Source organism: Pogoniulus pusillus, chromosome 19 (genome assembly GCF_015220805.1).
Source record: "Pogoniulus pusillus isolate bPogPus1 chromosome 19, bPogPus1.pri, whole genome shotgun sequence".
NCBI classification, from domain to species: domain Eukaryota; kingdom Metazoa; phylum Chordata; class Aves; order Piciformes; family Lybiidae; genus Pogoniulus; species Pogoniulus pusillus.
Window position 1 is genome coordinate 3,557,065 of NC_087282.1, and position 22,279 is coordinate 3,579,343.

The window sequence follows — 22,279 nt, forward strand, 5'->3', positions numbered from 1 at the left end:
TTCCTCCTGGAGGGGTTTCAAAGCCGCGTGTCAGTGTGGTGCTGAGGTACAGTGGTGACCTGGCAGTGGATTCAGTCTAGTTGATTGGCCAGGGCTGGGGGCTGGGTTGGACTGGATGAGCTTGGGGGTCTCTTCCAACGTGTCTGATTCTGATTCTATGGCCTTAGAGGTCTTTCCCAGCACAAATGATTCTAATTATTCTATGATGGAGCATTTTCACCTGAAAACTCCTTTTCAACTTAACAGGACAAGTCCAACCTATCAATAAAACATGCAACCAATGGTGTGAGAAAGCCTTCTAAAACAATTTTATTGGAATGATAGAGGAATGGTTAATATACAGGTTAAATGGTCAATGCCTGCCTTCTACAGAGGAGAAAGAACAAACTGAGTTCTTGTGCCCATCCCTAACCTGGCACAGGTATCGAAACAGAAAACCAGCACCTAGGCAACAGATTCCCAGCACTCTAAATCCATGCCCATATCTGCATCGAACTGAAGGCAGGTTTGACACCAGTGCCACAACACAGGCATAGTTTTGGTACTTTTCAGGTTGTGTTGGTGCCTTGTTCCCCAGACAAAGAAGTGATTCAGTCTGCCTCAACAGAGCTTTAGGAGGAATGCTGATAGGGTTTGAATGCTGCCATATGGCAAAGGTTGGGGGGTGGGGAGCAGAGAAGGGAAGTGACTTTCCTCTCTTCCACTTGGCAGTTTTCTCAGCAGCCACAGGTTGGCCTTGTTTCAGAATGTTTTGGGTCGCTGAACGACCAGAATTTGGCAGTGACCTTCAATGACAGCTTCTGCAAGATAATGACTGTCGTTTACCAGACCAACACTCTGCAGCAAACTGGCAGCACTGTGCTGACCTGAGTGTCAAACCCCACTTTCTTCACAGCATTCTCACAGTTCAGACACAAGAGGAAGCTGATGCCAGTGTGGAGGAAGAAAAATCACCTTGGTTGAGAAGGATGAAATCACAAACAACAAAACTCAGACAGGAGATTTAAAACACAACCTAAGTTCTGTCTCTAAAGGATGCTAAAAATAAATGTCACAGATTTTCAGTAAGTATTGATAAAGCCTGTTAGTGAGAAAGCCCAACTGGGGCTTATCAGTCCTGAAGGTAAGGCAACATTAACCCAGCCTTCTTGATACCAGGCTTGCTTTTGTAAGCACAAGCTTCAAACTGCCTCCCAGGCTCCCAAATCAAGAAAGATCACACATGGATTAAATGCAAGCTTGACTAACTTGGCTGCTCATGAGGTCCTGCTTGCTCAGCCATCTGTGGAGCTTCCATCCTGACCTGTCCAGGAGGAGAGTTTTGGTGGTGTATCTGAAGGAGGCCTACAAAAAAGCTGGGGAAGGACTTTTTAGGCTGTCAGGGAGTGACAGGACTGGGGGGAATGGAGCAAAGCTGGAGGTGGGGAGAGTCAGCCTGGAGGTGAGGAGGAAGTTGTTGAGCAGGAGAGTGGTGAGAGGCTGGAATGGGTTGCCCAGGGAGGTGGTTGAGGCCCCATGGCTGGAGGTGTTTGAGGCCAGGCTGGCTGAGGCTGTGTGCAGCCTGCTCTAGGGTAGGGTGTCCCTGGGCATGGCAGGGGGGTTGGAACTGGCTGCTCCTTGTGGTCCCTTCCAACCCTGACTGATTCTGTGATGACACACCACAGCCCTTTACTGCTCTGTGCCACCTGCTTCTGTCTTCAGAAAGCAACAAGAATCAGGATGTGTGTGGAGATCTGTGAGAAGGATCCTCTGACTCCAGCAAGGCCTAATGCTGCTGTTAGGAACAGGTACATCATGTGGTACCAAATGCATTTTCAATTACCCCCACAGTTATAAAACTGATTTTTATGCTTCAGGGCACTTGGAATGATCTGTGCTTTTGCAGAATATGGCCAAAAAATAGAGACTACCTCATCGTCTTCAATTGCAGTCTCCATCCTGGAGCACCTGCAGAGAATGTGCAAGTGACACCAAGCTGAGTGGTTCAGGTGACACACCAGAGGCATGGAATGCCATCCAAAGGGACCTGGACAGACTTGAGGAGCGGGTTTGTGTCAGCCTCACAAGGTTCAATAAAGCTAAGGGCATGGTCCTGCACCTGGGTGAAGGCAACCTCTGGTATCAACTCAGGCTGGGGCACAAAGGGCTGGAGAGCAGACCTGTGGAGGTGGACTTGGGGGTGCTGGTGAGTGAAAAGCTGGCCATGAGCTGGCAATGTGCACTTACAGCCCAGAAGCCAACAGTCTCCTGGGCTGCATCCTCAGCAGTGTGGGCAGCAGGTCAAGGGAGGGGATTCTGGCCCCTGGCACTGCTGAGACCTCACCTGCAGTGCTGAGGCCAGCTCTGGAGTCCTCAGCACAGCAGAGAGAAGGAGCTGCTGGGGCAGGGCCAGAGGAGGCCACAACAATGATCTGAGGGCTGGAACCCCTGTGCTGTGGGAACCCCTGAGCCTGTGAGGACAGGCTGAGTTTGGCTCATGCAGCCTGGAGAAGAGAAGGCTCCAGGGTGACCCTCTCAGGGCCTTTCAGAACTTAAAGGGGCCTGTAAGAAAGCTGGGGACAGACATTTTAGCAGGGCCTGTTGTGACAGGACAAAGGGTGATGGGTTTGAAACTACTAAAAGAGGGAGATTTGGACTGTATGTAAGAATGTTGTATACACTGAGAGTGGTGAGACACTGGCCCAGGCTGCCCAGAGAGGAGGCAGATGGAAATATGGATCCATGGAAACACTGCAGGTCAGGTTGGGTAAGGCTCTGAGCAACCTGCTCTAGTTGAAGAGGTCTCTGCTCACTGCAGGGGGGTTGGACTAGATGACCATTAAAGGCCCCTCCCAACCTAAAGCATTCTATGGTTCTGTGAGCACTGGGAGGACAGATGGGCTCATATTGCACGTGGTAAGTTCACCAATACAATTCACTTGAAAGGATTGGCAGTTCCTGTAAGAGCTTCATGGTATGGCAAGCACAGTGGAAAGAAGTCTTTTAACCTTAACAAAAACAACCCCAACAAGAAGAAGTCCTGCTTAATGGCAGTAGCTTTTGCTAACCCAACATTTCTCTCTCTGCTTGAAAAAATACTCTCTGAGCCTAAGGGCTGTGTGAACATGCAGGAAGATGCCTAATACTCTAAGCAGTGTGAACTGGGAGTTTCTGTAGAGAAATACATTAAAGGCTTGCACCCTTGCACAGGTAAGGAAATGCCAGTCCTGCCCCTTTTGGCTTCTTTGTACATTGCCTGGGAAGCAGCACCCGAGCCACAGAGGTGCACTGAACCTGGCACGCAGGCTGGGGTGCTGAACTTGCCAATGGAAAGGTTCTCCACCCCCCAAATCCCTGTTGTTTTGCTTTGTCAGAAGAAGCCAGATGGCTCAGTGGGCTGAGAAATACAGGGCACTGCTGGGTTTGTGTCATCTGTACAGCCTTCAACAACCATTCTACACAAGAACACACACAACTGTCAGCAGTGACTACAACAGCTACACTACCCCACCCCACCCTGCTGACACCAGGAAAGACTGGGATTACTGTGGAGCTCAGGAACAGCTTTGAGGCAGCTCAGGCACTGAAGTTTAGCTTTTAGATGCTGTTGCTTGTTTTCTTTCATTTGAAATAGCTGGATCTCAAGGTACAAACCCATCTGTGTTATTAGCACTAAACCAGTTTCTTGGTAGCTTACCCAAAATGGACAGATTGCAACTACCTGAAGAATCATTGGTGTCTAATTGCTTCCAGCTCTGTAACGATGCACTCCGTGCTCTCTACCTGGACGTTCACATTTTGTGGCCCGATTTGTGACAGGGTGAATGCTGCAAGCACCAATCAAACGTTAGAAATCACATCTATGTTTCTTGAAGCAAGAGACAATTGTACTATCTTATAAAAAGCTGTGGAGATTCCCTTTACAGAACAGTTAAGGCAGTTGGGGTTCACGCTTGCTGCTTCGCCAGTGCTTCGGCTTCCTGAAAGAGAAGAGAGGACAACTTAGTGCTTTTTCATAGACTCACTGAATGGCTGAGGTTGGAAAGGACATTAAAGATCATTTAGTTCCAAACCCCTGCCACGGGCAGGGGCACCTCCCACCACACCAGATTGCTCAAGGCCTTCAAACACTTCCAAGCAGTGGACATCTATAACCTCCCTGGGCAACCTGTTCCAGTGTCTCACTGCTCTGATTGTAAAGATTTTCTTCATCTCCAGTCTAAATCTCCCTCCCTCAAGCTTCAGTCCATTCACTCTCATCTTCTGCACATTAGATATTTTCAAAGCAAATGCACATTAACCTAAGCAAACCATTCAAGAGAGGAAGACCTGAAGAAAGCAGCTTTGTGGAAGGTGCCAATGCCTGTGTCACCAAATGACAACTGCTGCAGTAGGTGACTAGGAGGTGAGCACTGCACCAGCTTGTCCTGCCTTGAGTTAGAGCAGAGCTGATTTTGTTCAGGATTGAACTTCCCAGCTCAGTCTCTTCTCAGTGCTGGCACTTTCTGAGCTCAGGACATGTTTTCACAGTGGCTGCTCCTAGCAGTGATGCTGCTGATGGCTGGAGTCAGTACCAAGGCCTGGGGTTCAGACCAAGGTCACTGCTAAATCCTCTCTGCCACATTGGAGTGAGGTGGAAGCTGTGGGGAGGAGCAGACAGTTCAGGAGACCCTAAAGAGACCAATAAGGAATCCATCCCACATATGGCATAGTCAGTATAAGGCTGAGAGATCACCACGGCCTCAAGCTGAGGCTGGGGAGGCTTAGATTGGACATGAGGAAAGAAGTGTTTTCCACAGAGAGAGTGGTCAGGGACTGGAATGAGCTGCCCAGGGAAGTGGTGGAGTCACCCACCCTGGATGTGTTTAAGGGTGGTTTGGATGTGGTGCTTGGGGCTATGGTTTAAGGTGAATCTTGTAGGCTGGACTTGGTAATCCTGAGGGGCTTTGCCAGCCTGCCTGTTGCTGTGATTCTGTGAAACCTCTTCTTCGATGGCCAGCTTCTGAGGACTCCGATCTGTCTTCAATCCCAGCCCTAGAGTTCCTGAGTCCAGTTCCCATCTGTTGTGGTATCACAGAACGTTTTTGGTTGGAAGAGACCTCCAGGATCATCCAGTCCAACCTGTGACCCAGCACTGAAGGGCCAACACTAGATCATGTCCCTAAGCACCAGGTCCACAGGCCGCTTGAACTCTTCTGGGGAGGGAGACTCCACCACTACCCTGGGCAGACCATTCCAATGTTTGAGAAGAACCCCTTCAGTGAATGGTTCCTAACATCCACCTTGAACCTCTTCTGGTGCAGCTTGGAACCATTTCCTCTGGTCCTGTTGCTTGTCATCCAGAAGAGGCTGCCCCCTCCTTGCTCCAACTTCCCCTGAGGTATCCAGTCTGGAAGTTGCCGGTGGCATCAGTGGTGACAGTGACTAACTGCCATCAGAGGGGCAGAGTTTGTTACAGGTGTTATATGCATTTCTGTATTTTGTTTCATTTTCATTAAAGGTGTTCTACTTTTCCAATCTATAAATCACCCTCATTCCTTTTCTCTTCCCTTTGGGTTCATAGCATCTGCCACTTGGTCAGTGGCCAGCCCAGCCCTACCCCTTAACACAGAATCACAGAATCAACCAGGTTGGAAAAGACCTCTAAGATCATCAAGTCCAACCTATCACCTAACCCTTCTAATTAACTAACCCATGGCACTAAGTGCCTCATCCAGCCTCCTCTTAAACACCTCCATTTCCTCTTGTCCTGCTATTAATTACTTGGGAAAAGAGGCCAATATTAACCTCATTACTACTCAAGAGAAGACTCCTCACTGCCTATAAAAGTTTAAACCACAATGTCAGGTACAGGGAGTTATTCCTCATTGCATGTGAGGACACAAGAACTAGCCAGAGATCAAGGGTTATTTGAAGAGCTAGTGTTAAATGGAAAAGAAATTCTTCACTCAAAACTAAGTTAAAAACAGAAGAGCTCTTAGCAGAGGCACAATTTACATCCTGCACTAAACTCCACTGAATGACCAAATGCCAGCAGTTAGCTTTTGCCTTTCAAAAGGGTGACTGGGGCAGCATCTGAGTCCTTTGTCACAGCTTGGAGCTACTCCAGCACAAGAGCCCTGTGTGAGCTCTGTCCTGGGGCTGGCAGCAGGTCTGTCCTGGCAGCAGGTTTGCCCTGGCACTGGCACTGCTGAGTAATCCCAGATCACCATGGTGCTGCTGAGACAAGCCAGCCAGCAGGGACTTGCTCCCTGGGACCTGCTCCTGCCAGCCACCTGCTTTCTGCACCCACAGTTCCTGGCTCCCTTTTTGTGGGACCTTCTATCACATGAAAACACTCCTCTGAAGTTGCTGGGATGCTAAAGCAGTTTAGCAGCCACACCAGTTAGCCTCTAAAGACTCTCAGCATGTTTCAGAAGGAACATTAGAAACCAGCATCTTGCATCTCTCACTCTCCTTTCACCGCCATAAGGTGGTCACAGAATGACAACAGCAGTAGAGCAAAAGGAGGCTTTTTCTGAAGAAGGTTTCTTGGCTGAAGATTTATGTCCTGTTAGAAGCACCACAGCCCACAGGAAGCTGGGCAGAGTCACAGTGCTCACTCTTGCAGCACTTCAGGGTGGGCTGCACAGGTTTATTTTAAAGGAAAAGGTTTGACATCTGCCAAGCACAACTTTATCTAACAGAGTTGTTTGCTTTAGTGTCTGCACAGCAATACTGAGGATAAGAGACTCCCCAGAATCACTGCTGACAGGAGCCAGGATGCTAAACAAACACAAAAGAGGAGGAAGGGCTAAGAAGGGAATTTCCAAGAAGCCTGTAAGACTTGGAAGGGAAAGAACAAAGTGGGTGACCCCAGGCTGCAGGGCAGGAAGTCCTGGAGGTATCTCCCCTGTCTCAGCTGCGGTGGATCCTTTGGTTTTCCTGGCTGTCTGCCCCAGCTTCTCACATCACGCTGCCGCCTGCGTCGGGGGCGTGGGAACAGCCGTGCCGGGGTCGCTGGCTGGGCTCAGCCGCGCTGTGCTCGCTCCTCCGGCCGCACGGCACGGGCCAGAGCCGGGCTGGCACGGCAGCTGCTCAGCTCAGGGCATCCCATTCAGCCACGGCACAAAAGGCAGGTGGAGAGCGAAGGAAAGAGCCAAAAGAGCTGCACAGCCTGACAAGCAGCAGGACAATGGAGAGCCTGGAAAAGATAAGTGGTTCTCGGAGTGGCAGAAAGGGAAGGCAGCGCTGTGGACACTGCAGAAGTGACATTGAGCTCATTAGTGTTTAAAATGGAATAGAATAGGATCAACTAGGTTGGAAGAGAGCTCCAAGCTCAGCTAGTCCAGCCTAGCACCCAGCCCTGGCCAAGCAACCAGACCATGGCACTAAGTGCCTCATCCAGGCTTTTCTTGAACACTTCCAGGCACAGCGACTCCACCACCTCCCTGGGCAGCCCATTCCAATGCCAATCACTCTCTCTGCCAACAACTTCCTCCTAACATCCAGCCTAAGCCTCCCCTGCCCCAACTTGAGACTGTGTCCCCTTCTTCTGTTGCTGCTTGCCTAGCAGAAGAGCCCAACCCCACCTGGCTACAGCCTCCCTGCAGGTAGTTGCAGACAGCAATGAGCTCTGCCCTGAGCCTCCTCTGCTGCAGGCTGCACACCCTCAGCTCCCTCAGCCTCCCCTCACAGGGCTGTGCTCCATCCCCCTCACCAGCTTCATCACCCTTCTCTGGACACCTTCCAGTACCTCAGCAGCATTCCCTCCTGGAAATGCAAGATGAAGTACTTCTCTTCAAGACAGGCACTGTCAAGCTGGGAAGGACACCTGGAATTTCTCTCTTCCTCAAGAAAATGCCTACAACTAACTCAGAGAACATCTCAGCTTATTTATCTTGATGGTCAAACTCCATTTCCTTCCTGCAAGTTCCCTGGGAAAGGCTCAGCTTGTCAGATTTGATGTTATCTCTGTTCCACACTTCTCATTAAGGAATCACTAACCATGCTCTCCCAGCATTTCAGTAATTCATCTCAGCCTTTAGCTTATTCAATCCTCCCCTTTAAAACCCACCCATATTGCTTGAAGTAGAGATACTCAAGATAAATTGACTGCCAACCTTTCCCACACCAGTGCCCAAAGCACAAACCAAAGCACCAGGGCTCAGAGAACAGCTGCTTGTATTCCCCCATGCTCACTTCAGAGCTCTCCTCCTTCAGCTTTAATACTGACTTTTGTGTTCAAACAGCTCTCTAAGTCTCTCACAATGCCATTTAATGGAAGGTTGCTGTCAGGGTCCTCTCTTGCAATTGCACACAGGCTGATCCCAGACTCCTTCCATTTCCTGCAGCCACACAGGCAGTTGCAATGTCATTAACTGCACCATTATACACAAGCTGGATGCAGCTATGCTGCAAATGCCAAGTTCAGTGTCTGCAAATCAGCTTCTCCTCCTCTGCAGCAGCAGCAATCAGCTTGATTTGACATCAAGTAACTGTGGGCTGGATACCAAAAGTCAGACCAAGAGCAGGATGCAGTGGGTACAAGGTCACTTACACAAAGGTTATCTTCGTCAGCTCAAAGGCACCTCCCCAGGCTGCAGCAGCATGAAAATCCAGCAGAGCACAACTGCCTTACATTCCTCCTTTGTAAAACACCTTTTCCTTAGGTCAGGACAGAATCAGAGCATCCCTTAGAGCAGAATCAGAGCAGCTCAGAGCCCTGCTACAACCTGGCAGGTTAAGAAAGCAGCAATGGTCCTAAGAGCTACAGAGGCAGAAGACCTGATTCATTATGACAGCAACTGCTCTCCCGCACCACTGTGCTTCCCAGATCCCAGCCACCAGGGGCTTTCCTGCATCCCGTGGTCCCAGGGCCGTTTCCTCACTCCTTGGCTCCATGCTGCATGCTCTGTTGTGCAGTGCTGTCCCAAGAAACTTGAGTAGGATTTATGACTACCACTGCTGTGTCTGCAGCTGGCCTCCTGATGCTGGCCATGCGTGACACTGGGGCACACACCACAGGTTCTGCTCTCTGCCACTTGCTTCTTCCTCACTACTCCATTCACATCAGTGCAGAAATAAGCCTGGCTCCCTAACCTGCTCCAGTCTGACCCACAGCTTGCAGCACTCAGTACTGGTGGATCAGCATCCACCTTTAAAATTAGGTCTCTTAGTGATGTGCACAGCACAACCTTCAGCTCTCACGTGAGGAGAGCTAAAAGAAGCTGGCATGTTTATCTGCTGGAGCAAGGAAGCTGGAAGTGACCTGGAGGATCCTGCTGCTGTCAAGTGAAATGTATGAAGCAGGCTTGTCCTATCCCATCAACATCAAAAGCAGAATTCCAGTCCATTGCATCTGCAACGCAGCAACCCAGTTTGTAATTGGCAAAGGCAAACAAAGCATCAGATAATGAGCTGGAGGAGAAAATAACTCTGAGGCAAGGCCACATCATTTCAAACACAGTGACTCTGGTTTTGAGGTATTTCCTAGTGCAAAAACCTCATCAAAAGGTCACAGAAGTTCAGCTTTCTCACTGAAGTGAAAGAATTCTTTGGGTCTGTGCAAATTCTTGTGCATTCCTCAGGGCAAGTAATAACTAACTACTCTTCCATAGAACCATGGAATGGTTTAGGTTGGAAAGGACCTCAAGGGTCATCCAGTTCAAACCCACCACCAGAGGCAGGGACACCTCCCACTAGAACAGGTTGCTCAAGGCCTCATCCAACCTGGCCTTGAATACCTTCAGGGAGGTTGTGGAGGACAGAAGCACCAAACGTGATCTTTGATCACGTTCGGTGCTTCTGTCCTCCACAACCTCCCTGGGCAGCCTGTGCCAGTGTCTCACCACCCTCACTGCAAACAACTTCTTCCTAACATCCAGTTTCAATCTCCCTTCTGCCAGTTTAAACCCATTCTTCCTCATCCTGTCATTACAAGACCTTGTCAATAGTCCCTCCTCATCCTTCCTGTAGGTCGCCTTCAGATATCAAACACCTACTATAAGGTCTCCTTGAAGCCTCCTTTCATTTGTTTCCAGTGTACAGCAAAAAGAAAAGTCCAATCTAATAATGGTTAGAAACCATTCTTCCCAGAAAGAGTGACTGGCCTTGGAATGGGCTGCCCAGGGAGGTGGTGGAGTCACTATGCCTGGAGGTGTTGAAGCAAAGCCTGGATGAGGCACTTAGTGCCATGGTCTGGTTGGTTGGGCAGGGCTGGGTGCTAGGTTGGCCTGGCTAAGCTTGGAGGTCTCTTCCAACCTGCTTGATTCTATGATTTCCTATGAACACAGCATCATTCCAACAAAGCAGCACACAACAACAGTGTTGCTGTGATGGTGAAGCCTGAAAGTCAGTTTTTGGATTGAATGAGGCAACCATAGAATACATGAAATATCCTCTACATCTTGCTCTACAGAGGGACCTAGACTGGACTGCTGGGCCAAGGCCAGTGGGATGAGGTTCAACGAGGCCAAGTGCTAGGTTCTGCACCTGGGTCACAACAAGCTCCTGCAGTGCTCCAGGCTTGGAGAAGAGTGGCAGGAAACTGCCCAGCAGAAAAGGATCTGCGGGTGTTGGCTGACAGCAGCTGAGTATGAGCCAGCATGTGCCTAGGGGGCCAAGAAGGCCAACAGCATCCTGGCTTGGATCAGCAGTAGTGTGGCAGCAGGAGCAGGGCAGTGATTGTTCCCCTGTACTTGGCACTGGTGAGGCCACACCTCAAATACTGGGTTCAGGCAGGACACTGAGGTGCTGCAACATGGCCAGAGAAGGGCAATGAAGCTGGTGAAGGGTCTGGAGAGCAAGTCCTACGAGAAGTGGCTGAGGGAACTGAAGTTGTTTAACCTGAAGAAAAGGAAGCTGAGTGGAGATCTTCTTGCTCTCTACAACTACCTAAAAGGAGTTTGGAGCCAGCTGGTGGTTGGTCTCTTCTCTCAAGTAGCAAGCAACAAGATGAGAGGAAATGGCCTCAAGTTGCACCACGGGGGATTTAGGCTGGAAATCAGGACAAATTTCTTCACTGTAAGAGTGGTTGAAGCCCTGGAAGATGCTGCCCAGAGAAGTGGTGGAATCACCATCCCTGGAGGTGCTCCAGACACATGAAAATGTGGAGCTTAGAGCCATGATTTAGTGGTGACCTGGCTGTGCTGGGTTAACAGGTGGACTCAATGACCTTGGAGATCTTTCCCAACCTTAACGATTCCATGATGCTGTTCTGAGTAGAGAAGAACAAGGTGTAAAAGAGAGGTCGTGGTGAGAAACATGCACACTTACCTTGGAACCGGGTGGTGCAGTCAAGCCTAGAAAGGCATATACTGCGTTGTTCTCTCGTGCTTCAAAGAACGCCTCATAGTCCTTCAGGGCGGCAGTCGGGGAGCAGGGCAGGAACAAAAGACAGAAGCATGAACGGTCAGAAGTAATCGCAGCTCAATTTGTGTGCTACCCACCCACACCCAGCAAACAGCTTCCTCTGGCCAAGAGCAAAAGGCAGAGCTTCACCTCAGCCGTCAGCGCTAGCATCACAGTGTCTGAGAAGTGACAAGGAGGGAATCTCACTGTCACAACAAGGCGCTGCTGAGAGCTGCTTCCACCTTTCCCAGAGGGACAGCCTTCTGAGCAAAACAATTGCTGTCGCTGGCCTGGCAGGGATTTCCCTCCTGAAAGGAGCAAGCTGAGCCCACACCTTGTTGTCAGAAACACCACCGGCGTCTCCAGATGTCACTGCTAATTGCTCATTAGCCTGGCAACTGTGCAACTAGGGCCATTAACTCTTAAACCTGCTAGAGGTTCAGGTTAAACCTGCAAAGTGCATCCTCTCCCACCGTGATTCCTGTTAATGATTTATCTATGTGAAGGAAATAAATCAGGTTCATTGCACTCACAGTGCACTACAGCTGCTCAGAACATGCACATAACCACTTCCCAGGAAAATCAAGGCAAAGACAATGAAACAACAAACCAAGCACCAATGCCTCCTTCTCTGCCTGTTTCTATCCTTGGGGCAGAAGCAGTGCTGCAGCAGGAGTACAAACAACACAGCTTAGTTCAGGAAGAGCAAGCAAAAAGCACAGAGTGTGGCTCGGCATCAGCAACTGCCAAACAGCCACCAAACAAACCCTGAAGGATTGTGCAAGCTCACTGTTGTTCCAGTTACCATACACTCCCCCCACCTCCCATTGCCAAACTCAGCACACAGCTCTGCTGCAACACTCCTCTTCCTCCTCCTCTCCCTGCTGAACTGAAGCAGCAGGACCAGCTTCATCCAGCTTTTCTGGGGAATGTTTCAATGCAGCAGTCGTGGCTGAGAAACCCAAGGCAAGGCAGCAGCTGAGAGCAGGCTCAGTTTGGGGCTGAAGGCAGGGAGAAAGCTGCCATTATGGGCAGACTGCTCTGCATGCCTGGCAGGCAAAAGCTGAAGAAAGAGCAAATGGTGTTTGAAAAGAGCAGCGTGTTCAGAGCAGGGGCAGCGCTCAGAAGAGACTGCTGCAGCCAGAACAGCACAGGAAGCAGAGGATTTAAGCTGCCCAGAGATCAGGCAAATTATTGTTCGATCTGCCCATGCAGCACTGAGGTGTGTATGATTATGTTAAATCCTCCCTCAAGTCCTGCTGTTGACAGTGCTGGGGCTGCCTGATAACAAAGGGGGTGTTTATCTTGCTGGTGCATAGTCCATCAGCCTGCTTTGGAGCATCTACCAGGAAAGGAATGCCTGTGACTAAGGAGCAGGGTTCATGCCAGCTTGCACAGCGTCTACAGTTACAGCTCTCCTGCTGTGCACAGGCCAATAAAAGTCAGCTTGCTCACTCCTCTGCAGTTGTGCTGCATCAGATGAAACAAACAGGGAAGTTCATGCTTCAGAGAGATCAGATAAAGACATAAAGGGGTTCAAGTGTGGGCACAGACTTAACTTTCACTTTCCTGAAAGCTGAACTGCAGTAACTTGAATTCATCTAAACAGAGCAAACTTCCAAACTACAGAATGGTGGGGGGGGAAGGGACCTCTGCAGAGCATCCAGTCCAAGCCCCCTGCTAAAGCAGGGTCAGCCACAGCAACATGCCCAGGTGTGCTTGGAAGAGACCTCTGCAGAGCATCCAGTCCAAGCCCCCTGCTAAAGCAGGGTCAGCCACGGCAACATGCCCAGGTGTGCTTGGAAGAGACCTCTGCAGAGCATCCAGTCCAAGCCCCCTGCTAAATCCCCAACTCTTTCAGTCTGTCCTCACAGGAGAGGTGCTCCAGCCCTCTGATCATCTCAGGCACTGCAATGAGCTGCCCAGGGAGGTGGTGGCATCACCCATCCTGGCTGTGTGTAAGGGTGGTTTGGATGTGCTGCTTAGGGCCGTGGCTTAAGGCGACCCTCGCAGAGCAGGGCTGCAGGTTGGGCTCGGTGGTCCTGCGGGGCTCTGGCAGCCTGGCCGCGTGCATCAGGAATGGTGTGGCCAGCAGGAGCAGGGAGGTCATTCTGCCCCTGTACTCTGCGCTGGTTAGACCACACCTTGAGTATTGTGTTCAATTCTGGGCCCCCCAGTTTAAAAGGGACGTTGAGATGCTTGAGCGTGTCCAGAGAAGGGCGACGAGGCTGGGGAGAGGCCTTGAGCACAGCCCTACGAGGAGAGGCTGAGGGAGCTGGGATTGGTTAGCCTGGAGAAGAGGAGGCTCAGGGGTGACCTTATTGCTGTCTACAACTACCTGAGGGGTGGTTGTGGCCAGGAGGAGGTTGCTCTCTTCTCTCAGGTGGCCAGCGCCAGAACGAGAGGACACAGCCTCAGGGGAGATTTAGGCTGGAGGTGAGGAGAAAGTTCTTCACTGAGAGAGTCATTGGACACTGGAATGGGCTGCCCGGGGATGTGGTGGAGTCGCCGTCCCTGGGGCACTTCAGGGCAAGGTTGGACGTGGCACTTGGTGCCATGGTCTGGCCTTGAGCTCTGTGGTAAAGGGTTGGACTTGATGATCTGTGAGGTCTCTTCCAACCCTGATGATACTGTGACACTGTGAGACTGTGGCTGCGGGCGCTGGCGCCCTGCCTTACCCCGAGGTAGCGGCTGTCGTTGAAGAGCCGCGGGGGCAGCGGGTTGCCGCTGGCCGGCCGGCTGTCCTCGGGCACGTTCTCCCGCATCCATTTCCGGTTCTCCTCGTTGGCAGCGATGTCCTTCTCCTCAAATTCAATTTTGTTGGCTTCCAAGAAGCCTAACACGTCTTGTTGCTGCTTCTTAATCTGTCACAAAGGAGGCAGAGGAGGAGAGAGAGCGAACAAAAATCAGTCAAAGGCTTTTTTCTGCTGCTGCCGTTGCAATTCCAGGGGTCGATGTAGAAACAGGGGCTGCAAAGGGGGTTGGAAAGGGAAGCAGTAAGAAAATTGTGGAGGAAATGCATCCTAAACGGTCACATCTGAGCCTTGACTTGGCTCCTGCATAACTGAACAAGCTGAAGTCTAGAGACGTTCTCCCTATACACATCTAAGTTGTGAACTTGAAGAGTCGCCAAGCAAAAGCAGAAGTGTGAGCAGTCTCTGCTGGCCAGGCCTTACCAGTGACACAGGGAAGTGGTTTTTTTCCCAGGTGCAGTGAAGTCTGCTGGAGGGACAACCACCTTCCTGCATGCCCCTGGGAGCACAGGCTGAATCCACCCTTCCCTGAGTCCAGGTTTTTGTCCTGTGCACTTCACTGCGGGGACTTCCAGATGGAAACCTCATGGAATCATCATTAACAGTAACATCCCAGAGCAGTTTTGGCTCATGTTATGGCCTCAAGTCGCTCAGGGGAGGTTTGGGTTGGATATTAGGAACAATTTCTTCATTGAAATGGTGGTCAAGGCTTGGAACAGACTGCCCAGGGAAGTGCTTGGATTCCAGTCCCTGGAGGGATTTAAACGGCGTGCAGATGTGGTGCCGAGGGATGTGGTTCAGTGGTGACCTGGCAGTGCTGGGCTCAATGATCTTAAAGGTCTTTTCCAATCTAAGTGATTCTCTGTCTCTCTGGACAAAACTCCACCCTCTGCTCTGCTCTATGTGTCAGTGGCAACGGGTACAGTCTCTGAAGAGCTGCAACCCTGCATCCCCATCAGTGCTGTCTTGAGAAGACATCTGGAGGGGCTGCTGGATGAGATCCCACCCCGATGCAGTCCATGCATCCCCTCTGTGAACTCCCACATCACCAAAGCGAAGAGCAGAATCTGTGTGGCAAAGCCTGTGTTGGCTTTTTACAGCAAGGGTGTTTTTTATGACTGCCACATATGAATTATTGACTTCCTGATAAGAGACGTTCTGCTTATGCTCTGCTCTTCCTTGGCATGGCTTTATCAGGAGCAAGGAAATTATAACCATGTGCATCCTGGCAAACAATAAAAAATGGGACTGAATAGGAAATTTGGTCTGTTCCAATGATTCCCTGCACTCTCAAACCAGTCCAAAGCTTGGCTTTAACCTAATTAGCTGAGCTGCAACAAAAGCAGTGCTTTATACAGATGCTGCACTGCTTCTAATTCAGGTCAGCCAGCAGCTCCCCCGAGCAGCCTCTCCATATACGGCCAAGGGAAGAGAGGCAGCTCCCGGCGAGCAGCGCCGAGGTCAGAGCACAGCCAAGCCGAGAGCCAAATATGGACCTGCACCCATGGGGCATGGAGCTGCACCAGGGGATGAGGGAGGATGCAGAAGTGCAGCCCTGGGATGGTGTGGCTTGGGAGAGCAGGGCCTGCTGTCTCCAAAGAAGAGACAGCCATGCCTCACAAGCCTTCATGCACACACTGCCTTGTTCTCCAGCAGCTATTCTGGAGCCATCGCTGCTGTGTGACAATACACAACGCTGAATCAGTCCAGCTTAAGCTATATTTTGGGTGGGCTGGCTTCTTGTTAAGAAACCTGGATAAATAGATGTCCCTCTGCATCTGTGTAGTGCAAAGGGACCAGCCCTGCTCTCCCAGCAGAGCAAAGAAATGCTCCCGGCTTCAGCTGCAGGATCCAATGTAAATTCTCTTCACATGTCTGCAGAGGAGCTGCAGAGCTGCATTACTGAGCACCCTTCCACCCTGAAACACCAGAGTATTGCTGGGCTCTAGCTGATTTTCACATGTCTGCAGAGGAGCTGCTGAACTGCATTACTGAGCACCCTTCCACCCTGAAACAGGAGAGTATTGCTGGGCTCTAGCTGATTTTCACATGTCTGCAGAGGAGCTGCTGAACTGCATTACTGAGCACCCTTCCACCCTGAAACAGGAGAGTATTGCTGGGCTCTAGCTGATTTTCACATGTCTGCAGAGGAGCTGCATTACTGAGCACCCTTCTACCCCGAAACAGGAGAGTATTGCTGGGCTCTAGCTGATTTTCACATGTCTGCAGAGGAGCTGAATTACTGAGCACCCTTCTACCCCGAAACAGGAGAGTATTGCTGGGCTCTAGCTGATTTTCACATGTCTGCAGAGGAGCTGCATTACTGAGCACCCTTCTACCCCGAAACAGGAGAATATTGCTGGGCTTTAGCTGATTTTTACTGTGGCTAAAAATAAATAGAGTGGACAAGTTAATACCACCCTGAGGAAATAATTAATGTTGTGGGCTGTATGGAAAAACATTTCTTAGCAGATTTGAATCCACTGGTAAGAGATTTATTAGGGGTCACAGCAGGAGAGAACAGTCAGGGAAAGCTTTTCTCCCTCATACCATACAGCTCTGAGGATAAAAAAAAACCAAGCACTTCCTTGATGACCTGTTCTGGGGGACTAACATGAGGGAAAAAGCTTTGTAGACTTCTCTGCCAGTGCTCAGTGTCTGACATGGGAATAAATGGGCTTTTTTTTCCTCCAGAATTTTTCAGGGATAAAAGAAAACCAAGGGTTTTTTTCCCCAATCTACTATCAAACTGCCACATAAAACAAGAGCTCAAAGTCTGTCAGGGCTGAACTATATTAGCCACTAAGAAGCATCTTCTGCAGCACAGGAGGTTCCACCTCAACACAAAGGGGGAACTTCTTTCCTGTAAGGGTCCCAGAGCACTGGCACAGGCTACCCAAGGAGACTGTGCAGTCTCCTTCCCTGGAGCCTTTCAAGGCCTGTCTGGATGAGTTCCTCTGTGAGCTGAGCTAGATTGTATGGTCCTGCACTGTCAGGGGAGTTTGACTGGATGCTCTCCTTGGGTCCCTTCCAACCCCTGACATTCTGTGAGCCTGTGATCTTCACCATGTAGACTGTGATCCTGACTACTCTCCCTGGACATTATTTCATATGATGAAATTAAGTGGAGTTTTGCTCTCAGATACATGCAAAACATCTCTCTGTACCCTGCCACACTGCCCATTTTCCTCTGTTTTCACTCCCTCTCCCAGCTTCGTGGAGCAAGGGCAGTCTCTGGGTTGTTTCTTTCAGCTACAGGTAGCACAACCAAATCCCAAGCCCAGGACTGTGGCTCCAAAGAGAGATAACCCTCTCTCTGCCTCTTTATGAAGAGCCAGCAGTGCTGGAAGTGAATTTATGCTGCTAGAAAAGGCACCATCTGGAAGGCAAGCAGAGCAGTTTGGTCTCTGTGCTGCTCAGCCTGTCTGTGGTCAGAGGAGGTGATTCTCTAGGGAAGCAGAAAGGCAGGCAAGGAGCTGGTGCTGACACATGAGGAGTATTAGTTTGTAACCCTGGGTTTATGGTCTAAGGGGAAAGAAAACGAGTTGGAAGATGATGAGGTGACATCTTGCAGGGAAAACTCCCCTGGCCATGGTGACAAGCACTTAGACAAGAGCATTAAATGCTCCAGAGAACCATGGCAGCAGCCAGCAGGCAGAGGCAGGCTCCAAGCTGCCAGGTCTCCTCATTTGATGGCATCTGATGTAGACGTCGACTTCTCATCTCAGGCATTGGAAGCCACAGGAAGCACCTCAAATAGAACCAGAGATGGCTGCTGCTGCTGGTGCTGCAGGGTATTTTGTCTTACTGCAAAGGGCACATGTTCTCCTCAGGACAAGAGCCTGGGGATGGTTCCTGCTGCCCATGTTTGGGAAGGAGCGAGGAGCCTTCCTTCGGGCTGCGGCTGGCAACGCACAGCACTCGCTTCCCAGAAAAACCTTTCCCAGTTGCCTAACCAGGCCCAGCCACCAGCCAGCCCCTGTCCAGATACTGCACACCTCCTCCTGTGCAAACAACTGTCATGTCCCAGGCTATTTTGGCCCCTTAGCTGTAGCTAACTGCAGTTTGCAAACACGAAAAGCCTTGTTTATACTGAGTGCTCCTGACACATCTTCCAGGGCAGAGAGCACCAATAGAGAGCTGGGAATTGGCTCAGGAGCCAGGGTGCTGACAGCAACGACACTGAGACAAGCTCCTGAGGCTGGGGGACCTACACTGGAGAAGCAAAAGGACTTTTGGGGAGACACGAAGGCACAACAGAGGCATCAAGGACAGGGATGGGGAGATGACTGCAAGGAAAGGAAGAGGCTGCAGGCATGAGCAGATGGCAATGAGCAAAATGGATGGATGGAGAGAAGGAAATCCCAGGGCTGGAGGTGGGATGTAGACAGAGGGATGGAAGGAGAAGTGTTGGGGTGGAAAGCAGCCACAGTCAGTACTGCTGAGGGGAAAGGCTGCATCTTGCTGGAGCTCACCACTGCCCTGCCTGGGGAAATGATGTCCTTCTGAAGGCCAGGTGTGCCCCAAGGTGCCTTGATCCACAATCCCCCAAAACCACAACTGGTTTCTCAGGCTGAACATGGCAACTCGTGCTTTTGGGGGCATTCTTGGAGGAAAAACAGCTAACATTACTCAGCTGAGTGGAAACATTATACCTTCTGCTGATGTTCCTAAGATTATGTTGAAAGAGAACATGCAAGCACTGATGAAGGGTGTGGAGATCAAGTCTTCTGAGCAGGAGTAGCTAAGGGAACAGGGGTTATTCAGCCTTGGTTACAAGGAGGCTTAGAGGAGACCTTCTTGCTCTCTACAACCTGAAAGAGGTAGGGGTCAGTCTCTTACCTCAAGGAACGAGAGACAGAATGAGATTCAATGGTCTCAAGTTGCATCAGGAGGTGTTAGGTTGGCTATTGGGAAAAATATTTTCACTGAAAGAGCAAATAGTGAACAGGCTGCCCAGGGGATCACCAAATCACCCAGGCTGGAAGAGACCTCCAAGCTCAGCCAGGCTTTTCTTGAACACTTCCAGGGACAGCGACTCCACCACCTCCCTGGGCAGCCCATTCCAATGCCAATCACTCTCTCTGACAACAACTTCCTAACAACATCCAGCCTAGATCTCACCTGCCACAACTTGAGACTGTGTCCCCTTGTTCTGTTGCTGCTTGACTGGCAGCAGAGCCCAACCCCACCTGGCTACAGCCTCCCTTCAGGGAGCTGCAGGCAGCAATGAGGTCTGCCCTGAGCCTCCTCTGCTGCAGGCTGCACACCCCCAGCTCCCTCAGCCTCTCCTCACAGGGCTGTGCTCCAGGCCTGGCACTGAGGTCAGGCTGGCAGGTCTGTAATTTCCCTTCTTGTGGATGGGCAGGTCCAGTCTTCAGGGACTTCTCCAGCGAGCCAGGACTGTTGATAAATGATGGAGAGTGGCTTGGCCAGCTCAGCTGCCAGCTCTCTCAGAACCCTAGGATGGATCCCATCTGGTTCCATGGACTTGTGAGGATCCAAGTGGCTCAGCAGGTCCCTTACAGCTTCCTCCTGGATTACAGAGGGACTATGCTGGTCCCTGACTCCATCTGCCAGCTGAAGAGACCAGTTGTCCTGGAGACAGCCTGTCCTACTATTGATGATTGAGGCAACGAAGGTGTTAAGCACCTCTGCCTTTGCCTCATCTTTTGTTACTATATTCCCCTCTCCACTTAAAAAGGAGTGTACGTTGTCCTTGCCCCTTCTTTATAGAAAGAAACCTAAGTGGTGGAATCACCATTCCCGGTGGGATTAAAAAGCCATGGAGATGTGCTGCCAAAGTGATTTAGTAGTGACTTGGCAATGCTGGGCTAATGGTTGGACTCAACGAGCTGGGAGGACTCTTCCAGCCTTAACAATGCTCTGAATCACAGCCCATCAAAACTGGAGCTTTACCCAGAAAGCAGGCACAGAACTCTGCCGAAAAGGCTGCAAAATTTTAGACTCACTTTTCTTTTTTTTTTTTTTCTCCACTAAATCTTTACTCGTTGGAAAGAGAAAAATAATAAAGAGCTCAACTAACAGACATGAGGCAGGGGTGATGCTGCAGGACCTTGGTCCAGCAAGCAGGCAATACTCCAGCCCCAGCAATGACCTGGACTGTAAAACTCCCTCAGCACTCTTCTGCTGCAAGGAAACAGTTGGTTTAAATCACTTCTTGAAACAAACTTCAAAGGAGTTTCTGTTTTATTTGGTATACACAGGCAGAGACAGAGACAAAAGCACAGCCTAGTTTGCACTGCTGGCAAAGAGGGAGTCTGGGGGGGTTGTAGCCTTGTTGGTTTTCCAGTTTATAAATAAATTCCTTGTTGTACAATAGGAATGTTTTGGAAATCTATTTATGGACCGCTGGAACCTGAAGTAAAGTTTACAGTCTGAGTGCTGCCGTTTTGATCACACCACAAACTTCTCTGTGCTGACGATGCTGTCGCAGCTCTGCCCCGCTGGGATTTGGCATGGGGTCTCCTCTGCCACTTCTTTGGGTCCTGTGTCCTCACCTTATGCAGTGCAAAGGCACAGACTGACTTTCACCCCCCTCCCAGATGGAATTAAACTGCTCATAGCTGTTGTGAGAATTAAAAAGAACTTTAAGGGCTTTCCTACAAAGCTGCCAGCCATGGTTATAGTTCCCGGCCACTGCTTAGAGCACCTGGCTTCTGCTGAGTGCCTGAGCTGCCTGCCCAAGAGCCAGCACCAGGACAGCAGAGAAGCAACACCTTACAGTATCATCTAGATGACAGAATCCCGGCACGGTAAGGTTGGAAGGGACCTCTCCAGATCACCCAGTCCAACCCCCGTCTAAAGCAGGGTGACCTGCAACAGCTTGCCCAGGATCACAATGTCCAGGCAGATCTGGAATCTCTCTAGAGAAGGAGGCTCCATAAGCTCTCTGGGCAGCCTGCTCCAGCCCTACAGCACCCTCACATCTCCTCACGTTCAGATGGAACTCCTGTGTTGCAGTTTGTGCCTGTTGCTGTGTCCTGTCTCTGGGCACCACAGGGAAGAGCCTGGCCCCATCCTCTTCCCCCCTCCCCCGCCCTTAGCTACTGATCTCACATGCTTCTCCGTTTAGCTGAAGGGCAAAAGCAGCTTTAAAAGGGTTTTTCACCGCTTCCAATTCCAGCCCTCTGGGTTTCAGACAAAGCAAAACAACTGAAATCTTAAAGGTCTTTTCCAACCTGAACAGTTCTCTGCCCCTGTCTTTAAAGCAGTTGTGTGTTCTGCCACTGGTGATTTTCAGCCAGCTGCTCCCTCGCTAGAGCAGCGATTCCCTAAGGCACAGGGGACAGCAGCTCTGTGCGGGAGGGTGAGGAAGCTCAGATCCCCAGCTGCTGCTGCTGCTGCTCTTCGTAGGCAGCTTTGTAACCAGCAGGGCTGCGAACGGTTCGGTACCTTCTGAAGAGAGACAAACCCAAATCTGAACAGCAATGGGGAAAAGCTCAGCGTAAGGAACGCTCGGCAGCCCTGCAGCCCTCTCGCTCCCTGCAGCCCTGCAGCTCCCCCCCTGCAGCCCTCTCGCTCCCTCCCTGCTGCCCTCTCCCTCCCTGCAGCCCTCTCCCTCCCTCCCTGCTGCCCTCTCCCTCCCTCCCTGCTGCCCTCTCCCTCCCTCCCTGCTGCCCTCTCCCTCCCTCCCTGCTGCCCTCTCCCTCCCGGCAGCCCTGCAGCCCTCTCCCTCCCGGCAGCCCTGCAGCCCTCTCCCTCCCGGCAGCCCTGCAGCCCTCTCCCTCCCTGCTGCTCTCTCGCTCCCTGCAGCCCTGCTGCCCTCTCCCTCCCTGCAGCCCTGCTGCCCTCTCCCTCCCTGCAGCCCAGGTGCTAAGAGCCACAAAGGGGCTTTCTCGGGAGGCACTGGGGCAGCACAAGGAACGCTGGGCTGCTGCCAAAGCAAATGAACTTGCTGCTCACCCTGCCTTTAGGGCCTGGCTGAGCTGCTCACCCTGCCTTTAGGGCCTGGCCAACTCTGCTGCTGTGGCTGGCTAACGCCGCAGGAATTCATCAATCTCATGAGGTTCAACAAAGCCAAGGGCAAGGACCTGCACCTACGTCAGGGCAATCAACTCGGGCTGGGGCACAAAGGGCTGGAGAGCAGGCCTGTGGAGGTGGACTTGGGGGTGCTGGTGAGTGAAAAGCTGGCCATGAGCTGGCAATGTGCACTCACAGCCCAGAAGCCAACAGTCTCCTGGGCTGCATGCCCA

The 22,279-nt window shown here is 51.1% G+C and overlaps 1 protein-coding gene across 1 annotated transcript in view; it reads right to left on the minus strand.

Annotated features, from left to right (window-relative positions):
* Nucleotides 1–286: 286 nt before the first annotated feature.
* The window catches only part of SH3BGRL (SH3 domain binding glutamate rich protein like), a 44,354-nt gene continuing 22,361 nt past the window's right edge, over nucleotides 287–22,279 (minus strand). Inside the window, exons 2-4 of the mRNA XM_064158978.1 lie at nucleotides 13,989–14,174; nucleotides 11,236–11,316; nucleotides 287–3,959 (exon numbers count right to left, since the gene is read on the minus strand). Of these exons, the coding sequence (XP_064015048.1) occupies nucleotides 3,927–3,959; nucleotides 11,236–11,316; nucleotides 13,989–14,174 (300 nt within the window). The 3' untranslated portion in view covers nucleotides 287–3,926. The remainder of the gene's footprint in view (nucleotides 3,960–11,235; nucleotides 11,317–13,988; nucleotides 14,175–22,279) is intronic.